The sequence below is a fragment of the Corylus avellana genome, chromosome 3 (genome assembly GCF_965113065.1).
Source record: "Corylus avellana chromosome 3, dhCorAvel1.hap1.2, whole genome shotgun sequence".
NCBI classification, from domain to species: Eukaryota; Viridiplantae; Streptophyta; class Magnoliopsida; order Fagales; family Betulaceae; genus Corylus; species Corylus avellana.
Window position 1 is genome coordinate 29,970,539 of NC_142492.1, and position 10,725 is coordinate 29,981,263.

Sequence of the window (10,725 nt, forward strand, 5' to 3'; positions counted from 1 at the left end):
CTTATTTGTATCTAAAAAATAAGAATAATGATATATGCTACATTTTTTATTTTATAATTATTTTATAATATTAAGGTGAGAATCTCAATTAATTATTTAATTATTTTTTAATAAGACATTGAAGCGAAAAAATATCCTCCCCATTTTAAATTTCTTCAATTTCTTTAAGTAAAATTTAAATAATGTTATTCTTCTAAATACATTAATGAAAGAAAATAGAAGAAATTTGAAATGGGGATGGTCATTTTCTTTTCCATTGAAGCGATGTCCACATGATGACATGATGCAACACCTGTCCTCATAATTACACAGGTTGGTCACATGAGGTTTAATGGGACCCGCCAACAACTAACAAGGGAATGTACACCTCGTCACGTGACCCCCTCAACACCTTTCTTTACATCTCTCCAGCTCTAGTCCACGAGTCTTTCCCCTCCCACGCGCTCCCCACGTGTCCCACTACACCAGACAAGAAACCTCACTTAATTTCCCAAACACCCCAATGCCTTTCTGTATATCCCGAAACTACCCCCACCCAATCCCGCTGTCTTTTTCCTCGTACGTCACAGTAGTTTACGGTGAGAGCGTTCCTTTTCTGAACCGTCCACCTGAATTCCGCCACGTGGAGGTGACGAACATAACCTTCCAATGGTCGGAACTCGCAATGCTCGACACGTGTCGAGGTACCGACGCCCCCAGAACTCTCTTTCTCTCTCGCTCTCTCTACGAAGCACCATTTTCAAACTCTCTCTGTCCCTCCCTTTTAAAGCTCTCACTTTCTCCCTGTACTCAACTTTCTCTCTCTCTTAGGGTTTCTGATATGGAAGATCTCTGCTGAAGATTCAGCTGTAATTTGGTGGGTAACTTTTCTTTTTTGTTTTTTGGTTTGGTTGTTGGGTTATACTTGGCCTCGTTTGGTTGCTGGGAAAAGTAGAGAGAAATAGGGAAAGAAAAAGAAAAATTTTGATATTCATGTTTTTATGTTGATTTTTTTCAGTTTAAAGTGATGGGCTCTTTTTATCCGAGGAGAATGGTGAAATTTTTTTAGATTTAATAGTTTCTGTTTTCTATTCTTTTCCTGTGATTTCTTACCAACCAAACAGAGCATTCGAATTTGTAAATTTGTAAGATAAAATGATTCTTTTTCATGTTTTTGTATTATGTTCTTTGCATCTTTGTTGCTATTTAGTTTTACTTCTATTTTAGCTTTGGTAATTAGAATCATCAAAGCATGTTCAAAGAAAAAGAGAGGGTTTCGCATACTGTGTTTCTACTTTATTTTTTTTATTTTTTTAATGTCTTTCCCTAGAAGACTCTTGTTGAGGTTGCTTTGGCAGGATATGGGTTTTGATTAGATAAAGTAGCGTTCTTTTTTTTCCAACAAATTCTGAATTGTTGTTCTAACGATTATAATTTTGTGATTAGGCTCATGCATGTTTAAATTAGCCTTGATTTTCTTATTCCCGAGTGTCCTATCCTCGCCTGGATCAGTGGGCACATTGTTTATTGTAGTCTAGGTATTTGATAAGGTCTCCATTGATGGATGAGAGAAAATAAGACTGAAAAATTAGCTAAGCTTGAGGCTTGAGGTAAGCATTACTAGACTACAGAAAGCAAAGGACAGGAAAACCCTTGTGGTAGAAACAGAAAATGCTTGTCGAGAACTGTTCATTTGGCTGGAAAGGAAAGATAATTCAGCGAAATAAAACAGAAAAAAAGTGATTACTTTTTTTTTTCTCTTTCTTCAAGGAAATAAAACTTCAAAACTGTTTATGTAACCAAACATGTCCTTGGAACATGTTTGTGTTCGTTCTTTGGAGAAGTTTTCCATTTCTGTTGTCCTAGAGAACGGAAAAGGCCTGGAAAAACTTGTCTGCAAATATGTAGCTAGATTTATTTTCTAAAACTCTTTTTGTAGTAACTTATATTGCATAAAATAGAGGAAATGTTTTTTGTTTTATTAATTTCTACTGTTTGAAAGAGAAATTGTATTTTCCCCATAATTCTTTTGAAATTTTGGAAGCAATTTTCAAGGGCTTTTTAATGCCAATCAGTGATACAAAATATTGTATGAAATGGGGGAAAATGAAAAACAACCAAGTCAAGTTACACTCAGCTGTTGGCCAGCGCCCATGAGCATGCCTTGGCGCCTGTTGTGCCTTAGATTGGCCTTCCCTTGGCCGGCCCTTGCCCTAGCAAGGTTCACCGCATGCATGCTGTCCAGAACCATACTTAGTTTGCATTCAGCTAGTGCAATGCTTGAGCTGTCTTGATGTTTAGCCTTTTCACTTTAGCAACTGCTTGCATGCTGGGCCCTGCTCCACATGCACATGCACATGCACATGCAAGCCCTTGCTGCCTTGTCCCAAGCATACCTCAGTACAGCCTGCGGCGTGCTCTATCCCTCTCTATTGGTGAAGCCCATTGCTAAGCACTTGTTAATTTCTTCTAGTCTCCTCAGTTGATCGGCCACATTCCATGCAAGGGGCCATTGCAAGGCCATGGCAAACCTTCCTTTTGTAGAAACCACCACAATGGAAAATATTTTATTAGATTGTGTTTTGTTTTAATTTCATTAGCTTGCTTTCCTGCCAGTGGATCTAGTTTGCGGTGTTCTAGTCCAGCTTTCCTCGCAAGAAATGAAACCAAGACCTTTTTTTTTTTTTGACAAGTGAAGCCAAAGACAGTTTTTAAGTGATTGCATTTTCACCCATGGGCACATATAGAATGAAGCTTCAAAGGTGCACTGCCTTTAATTTGTGTTGACCCCTTCTTGTAAATTTTAGATATGATTTAGTATTTCGATCCAAATAGATATACCTTGCTTGTTGGTCTACATGGATATAGTTTAAATTTTAGAGAAAGGGCATCTGGATGATGTCTGAATATTTAGGCTTTTGAGGTCACAATTGTCTAATTTTTTTATTTGTTTCCGTGAAAGAGTACCAGAGGAAATACTTTTGAAATTTCATATTTGGAACCTAGGAGAATTAAACCCGCTACAAATCGAGTCTGGCCTAACTACTTAGGGTTGTTGAGTTCAGATTTGATAATTTATGCAACCATATGAACATTTGATTTTTAATTTTCTTCTCTTTCCTGGATTTTGTTGCAACTAAAGGTAGGCATGGTTTTGCCATTCCTTGAATTTGCAGCACTTTCACGAACACCGAGTCAAAAGAGCTATAAATTGAAATCAGTACAATTGGGATTGGTTGGTGGGTTAGGTGACTTTTTTTTCCCCTTCTTACTTTTTTATGTTAGTGTGTGGCGAGTTTTCTTATGGATATGAATACAATTGAACTTTTATTTAATTATAATTGTCTAGGTGTTACCACAGTGGTTGTGAGAGTTCATATATGTGTTTCCCATCCTGTTTTATGTACTGTAAGCTACACTACTCACATATATGAACCTTATCATAGTTTATTTCTTGGTTTATATATGCTTAGCATCTTGACAGGATCTGGTGATTTGTTCATGCATAATCATTTGACTGCCACCTTGAATCATTAATGTGGTAATATATAGTCGGAATGAAAATGCAAAGTGGTCCTCCCCTATTATGAGAATATACAGAGAACCAAACTCGTATGTATATGAAGCATGTAATTTGATATTCTAATTGGAAAGATTTGGTCTTTTTTTTGAGATTTGATCATGAATAAGTAAGTTGGTTGCCCATATATTGTTGCCCACCATCACTTAAAGCTAAACGATTATGAAAACAACTCCTTTTATTCCAAGTGTCACTACTTAAGGACTTGCTAGTTACATTTATACGATTTTCCAAAAGGACTAGTTGTAGTCAGGGTTCCCATAATCATTTATATAGCTTAGTTTGACCTAGTATAATCCTATGTAAGATTCATCACAGATCAAACAATGCCTTTTACAACGATCTAATCTTGTAATCCAAGGTACTGTAATCTCCTCTATTCAACTCCTTGACGTCCTCATTAGGGTTTTCATTGCGTTGTAATACTCCTCAACAATATATGGTTATCGGGTTGTTTTGATACCATTTGTCATGATCCAAGGATGTGTTAGACATATGTGCACAATGCTCCAAAAGGATTAGTTACATTTAGGGCTTCTTGTAACCATAGATCACCTATTTTGATGTAGTGTACATCCAATTTAGGATTTAGTACACACAAAAAAAAAATATTGGATTTAGTGCACGTCTATGCAATCCTTTACAATAAAATCCGGGGTACCAGAAATAGTGTTATATTTGCGTTCTCAAGAATTCTAGAATTCATAGTGGAATTAGCATTACATTGGCAATTAATGCTCCTCTTCTGTATAAGAAGATCAATACATCATGAAGGGTTTGTAACTAAGTTAGTAATAGTAGTTTTTTTTTTCTTTTAAATAATTTCGAAGCTAGTTTTTTTTTTTTTTTTTTGGTCAGTAAAAGCTATGCTTAACATGAAAGTAAAGCATTTTAAGTTTATTTTTGGCTACTTGATCTTTTTGCCTTTTTATGTGAATTTTAAATCCGAATTCTTCCTGATCATGAACCCATATCTTTTGTCTGCCTTTGTCATCTATCTTTCTCAGTGCCGTCAAAATAGATGAAAAAAATTAATTTATTCATAGATTTTATGCAGAGTCTGGCAAAGTTGTAACATTTTGTGCCCTTGTAGAACAAACTTAAAGCTAAAGGGGGCTCAGCTTTTGTCCAATTTTTATCCAAAAGTTGTTGAAAAGAGGAATCTTATAAGGTTGCTTTTCCTTTGTACATGAAATTCCATGTGGAAATGCACATAGTCAAGCACTCTAACAGACACAGGGAAAATGGTGGAGGTTTAATGTATTTCAAACTATCGCCGTCTTGTAGGTGCAGACTTGTTAGAATGTCGAATGAAGGGGTTATCTCTTGTAATAGTCGAGCTTAAAGGATTGTAATTCTTTTCACAAAGATATGCCTAGATTATTGGTTTTGTCAAGGGAAATGAGAGAAAAAGTGTCGTTTTCTTATTCCTTTTTTCTCGCTGTTTATGGAAATGTCATATGTGGTTATCCCATGTATATCAGTAGTTGAGCATACGACATTAAGTACACTTAGTGTTCACTGCATTAAAAAGTTACATTTGCATGCCTTTAATATTTGTTTTAACTAGTATTGAGTTTTTTGGTCATTGTCATATGGTGGAGTTACTCTCTCTTTTCCTTGATATCTGTTCATTGTACAAAAAGTAAATTTGTAAATTTGTCAGTGGCTTTACAAATGAACATTAAGGCTATTTTTCACAATATAAAAACAGCAACCAACAATTTCTTGAAATGGAAGTTTGCTTCCTGGAAATCTATGCAGTATATTTGCTAGAGTACGGTTGATTGCCTTAATTTTGTCTTTGCTATATTGCTGATTTGGAAGCCTTAATTTTGTCTTTGCTATATTGCTGATTTGGAAACCGACGTCGGACAAGGTTGTAATAGTCAGGTTTCAGTGGATTACAGATGAGGAAAATTTATAGCAATGCTGATATCCATCAGACAGTTGAAAGTTTCAACCTTGCTATAATGTAGAATAATCTAATAATATACATAACCATAGTTCCTGTAAAAAGGCAGTAGGAATTTGTACGATCAATATCTTGGAATGTTGCTCTCTCTCTCTGTCTCTCTGTCTCTCTCTCTCTCCCCCTCTCTCTCTTTCTCCCCATCCTGTAAAATTTGAATGATAAGTTGTGAATAAGGATTCAAATTTTTCTCATTAAAGCAAAGTGAAGTAAGATTTGTCTTCAATGTCTCTTTGTGGCCATGCTGTTATATTTTCTTGTCTCACACATCCTTTGTTTCATTAGTTTTGGATGATATGTAACTGAGTTTGCCTTGTCTGGTTTTAACCAGCATTCTGATAAGGAAATAATTACAAGAACTGAAGCATATTGCCGTAATTGGCCATGGATCAATCAGACCAGACACAAAATCAGCAACAGCAACAGCAGCAACCTATGGTGGGAGTTGCAGCAGGTGCCAGCCAAATGGCCTATGGTCCTCCCTACCAAACTTCTCCCATGGTGGCATCTGGAACTCCTGCTGTAACTGTTCCTTCTCCAACCCAGCCCCCCACAACTTTTGCTAATACCTCACACCAGCTTGCCTACCAGCAAGCCCAGCACTTCCACCATCAGCAGCAGCAGCAACAACAACAGCAGCTTCAGATGTTCTGGGCCAACCAAATGCAGGAAATCGAGCAAACAACTGACTTCAAGAATCACAGCCTACCCCTTGCTCGGATTAAGAAAATAATGAAAGCTGATGAGGATGTTCGAATGATCTCGGCAGAGGCTCCAGTCATATTTGCAAAGGCATGTGAAATGTTCATCTTGGAGTTGACTTTGCGCTCTTGGATCCACACAGAAGAGAACAAAAGGAGGACATTACAAAAGAATGATATTGCAGCTGCCATTTCGAGGACTGACGTCTTTGATTTCTTGGTTGATATTATTCCAAGAGATGAATTGAAAGAGGAGGGACTTGGGGTCACCAAGGGTACTATTCCAGTAGTGGGTTCCCCGGCTGATATTCCATATTATTACGTTCCACCGCAGCATGCCGTCGGACCTACAGGAATGATCATGGGAAAGCCAGTTGACCAAGGAGCGATGTATGCTACGCAACAGCCTCGACCGCCTATGGCTTTCATGCCGTGGCCACAGACTCAACAGCAGCAACCACCGCAACAACAGCAAACAGACTCTTGATGACTATGGACAAGGTAAGCGACGGGTGTTTTCAGGCACCCTTTCCATTGTTAGAGATGAATTTCCAGTGGTATCTTCTAGTGAGTGGTAGCTGTAGTGTTAGTTGATAGCTGTAATATTAAGTGGATGATGACAAGCATGTGAGGTGGTTGTATTATGTATGGGCTTGTATTTGCTCTTGTTTAGAAGTTTGTCTCAATGTGGATTGATGGTTAGTTTGCTCTAGCAGAGGATGCAAAAGCTTTTATCTTGTCCCAAAAAGAGGAAATCTGTACTCATTATACAGCTAACGAGTGTTGATTTTCAGTATTCAACAGTTATTGATTTTAGAACCAATTTGTGGTACATGTTTGCTTTGATTTTAATATCGTTGGTTCCTGAGATTTCATCCTGCAGAATATTATGGTGGATCTTCTCATTTGTACAAAGATTAGTACCACTTGACTATAAAGCGGTGGTATTTTCTTGGGAGAGAGAGAGAGGGGGAGAGTATCTGTTGATTGCTTTTTGAAGAGATAAAAGACCTACAGTTTTGTAGTAATACATTATTATTGTTATTATTATTATTTTTTGACATGTCCACACAAAAGGGGGATAGGAATTCAAATTAATGACTTTCGCTTCATGAGGCGTGGTTTTCAGCCGATTGAGCTAACTTTTGAGGACGGTAATACTAATTGAAAAGTGGCAGTGAAGGCAGGCTTTGAACATGATATGCTTGTGATTTATGGATTTTGACTTGGAAAAAGATTTTGTTGTTATTTATTTACGACCATGAACAATGATTTATAAGTTGCAAAGACCTATGGCGCCATATCTTATGCGTGATAACTCCGTTACTCATACTAAAGTCATATATAATGCAATTTAGGGCCTTTTACATTATATACAATCATAGATATACATGAAAACATAAATATGTATGTTACTCATACTAAAGTCATATATAATGCAATTTAGGGCCTTTTACATTATATACAATCATAGATATACATGAAAACATAAATATGTATATATGCCCATTGTTCAATAATAAAATACGAAATAAAGAGTATTATTCAATTATAACAAAAAATATTTCATCCAATTGGAGTTTAGGATATGGGTCCCAACATACACTCTTTTTTACGAAGCGAGTTAAATTTTTCTATGTGTTTTCATTTTGTATGAATGAGAATGAAGTAACGTGCTGTGGAATCAATTACTAGTTAATTTCCCTTGGAGCATTACACTAATACCAAATAATAGAATTCTAAGAGTTTCTATAGTTGAAATCAGACAATGAAAGAAAAAAAAAAAAAATGATATGGACCGCTTAGAGGGAATACATATCAACCACCAAAATATGAAAAAAGTAATTCATGTGTTTCACTCTTTGATTTTCCATATGGGATCTACATCCTTTTACAAAGAGGATTTCTATTTATTCTTGGAAAATAACTATTACAGAATCACCTACTAATAAGAAGATTGCAATCACGCAATTAATACATAATAATGCTTAAAATAGGGAGATCTCAATAATGTGCAAGTATTATTATTTTGGGCAATATTATTGAAATTGTATGGGATCCCAAAAAAACTATTAGAAATTATTGGACGACGATAATAATAGACTAAAGAGTAAGGAGACTTGACCTTAACCAAAATTCACATTAGTCAAGAGCCATATGATGTCTCTAAGGTCACCATGGGTAAACAAATATTCGCTTAAACAAATTCAAATACACCTTTCATGCTTGATTAGACACGAATTTTGACAAAAAAAAAAAAAATTAAAAACTCCAAAGTGAGGAGACATGACCATAACCAAAATTCACATTAATCAAAAGCCATCAAACGTCTCTAAGGTCACCATGCCTAAACAAATCTTCGCCTAAAATTCACATTAGTCAAAAGGTATCAAACGTTTCCAACGTCACTTAGGCAACCTTTTGCTTAAAAAAAATTGAATACAACATTTTGATGCTTGATTAGAGACTCCAAAGTGAGGAGACATGACTATAACCAAAATTCACATTAATCAAAAGCGATCAAATGTCTCTAAGGTCACCATGCCTAAACAAATCTTCGCCTAAAATTCACATTAGTCAAAAGGTATCAAACGTTTCCAACGTCACTTAGGCAACCTTTTGCTTAAAAAAAAATCGAATACAACATTTTGATGCTTGATTAGAGGCAACTCTTGCCAAAAAAAAAAAAAAAAAAAAAATCTATTAGAAATTACCAGACTATAATATAAACCTTACAATTAGGAGACATAACCTTAACAAAAATTCACAATAGTCAAAAGCCATCAAACGTTTCCGAGGTCACCGTGCATAAACAAATATTCGCTTAAGATTCACATTAGTTAAAAGGCATCAAAATTTTTCCAAGGTCACCATGCTTTGACAACTTTTTGCTTAAACTGTTGATATCATACACAATAATGATGACAATATATAATTGAAAAGAGGAAGGTTAAGAGAGTAGAGACACAGATTAATGTGGTCTGGCAATGTGTCTAAGTCCACAGAGAGGCTGCTATATTTTACTCTTAATGATTCAGGGTTACATCATAACATATATATAGGAAAAACCCCAAACCTTACTTGTACAGACGTATTAAGGAAATCCCTAAAATACCCCACTCCGTGAACTTTCCACTGTTGTTAATATGAGCCATCAATTCCAACATAAACAAATTCAAATATAACTTCCATGCTTGATTAGACATGACTTTTGACAAAAACAAAAACAAAAAACTCTTAGAAATTCTTGAATGACTATAAAAAAAAAACTCAATAGTCATGAGATGTGTCCTTAACCAGAATTCACATTAGTTAAAAGCCATGAGACGTTTCAAAGGTCACCCTGCTTAAACAAATTTTTGCTTAAATAAGTTCAAATACAACTTTTATTCTCGATTAGACAAGACTTTTGCAAAAAAACTTGATAACTATAATAATAATAATAATAAAATCTAGAGTTAGGGAATATTATATATGACATTAACCAAAAGTCATATTTGTTAACGGTCGTTCAAACATTTCTAAAGTTACCATGCATAAATAAATATTCTCTTAAATAAGAAAAAAAAAAAGGCTATTTTTGAAGAATAAATAAACTTCAGCCTAAAATATATTTAATTTCAAACTATCCTAGAACTCTTGTGTATAAAAGCATGAGAAGTTGTAGACTATCATGAATTCATCATAGAGTTTCCACAATGGGTGAAAATGGTATGAAGGGACTTATGGCGATGATAATGTTATTAGTGACTCTTTTTTTGGTTTTGAAGCATGCAGGGGAGTCTCTACTTCCCTTTTCTGCTCCTGGCCGTATGCCTCCATCTCTCCATGCCTTGCCACTACCTGCTCCACTTATCTCTCTTTCTTCTGATGATGGTTTTAAATTCCTTAGGAAGAAAATTTCTACAAAGACAAACATAGAATTGAAAACATGTTATGATGATTGTAATAAGGCCTACTTGATGGACTTCGTGAAGAGTCCGGAATGGATTGATCGTCACTTGGCCTTTGAAGAATCTAAAAAATGTCGTGAAAGGTGTGAGAACGCATAGATGGTATATGAAAATGAGGAATGCTAGGCTTACAAACAAATTTTACAGAAAAAAACGTTTACAAATTGATGTGGCACAACATGATTGAATGTAAGATAAGTTCAAATTTTGAAAAATCTAATCATATTGTGCCACATCAGTTTGTAAAAGTTTTTCTATAAAACTTGTTTGTAAGCCTAGCACTCCTCTAATTATAATAATTGCATATTATTGCAATCCCCTTATTTTATGCATTATTATGTATTAATTGCGTGATTGTCCTAAAAAAAAAAAAAAAAAAATTGCGTGATTGCGGTCTTCTTATTAGTAAGTGTAATAATTATTTTTCAAGATAAACAACAATCCTCTTTGTAAAGAATGTAGATTTCGTATGGAAAATCAAATAGTGAAACACATCAATTACTTTTTGCATCTTTTGGAGGTTCATATTCCCTCGAATGG

General features: G+C 35.3%; 1 protein-coding gene across 1 annotated transcript; it reads left to right on the plus strand.

The window, feature by feature from the left end:
• The first annotated feature begins 680 nt into the window (after window positions 1-680).
• On the plus strand, window positions 681-7,064 carry NF-YC2 (nuclear factor Y, subunit C2). The gene is made up of 2 exons (XM_059588058.2): window positions 681-856; window positions 5,863-7,064. Exon 2 carries the CDS (start codon window positions 5,916-5,918, stop codon window positions 6,717-6,719), a length of 804 nt encoding a protein of 267 aa, XP_059444041.2. The 5' UTR covers window positions 681-856; window positions 5,863-5,915; the 3' UTR covers window positions 6,720-7,064.
• Window positions 7,065-10,725: the final 3,661 nt, after the last annotated feature.

What these genes read in the sequence shown, in the direction of transcription:
- NF-YC2 (XM_059588058.2), top strand. Translation starts at nt 5,916, where the DNA reads ATGGATCAATCAGACCAGACACAAAATCAGCAACAGCAACAGCAGCAA.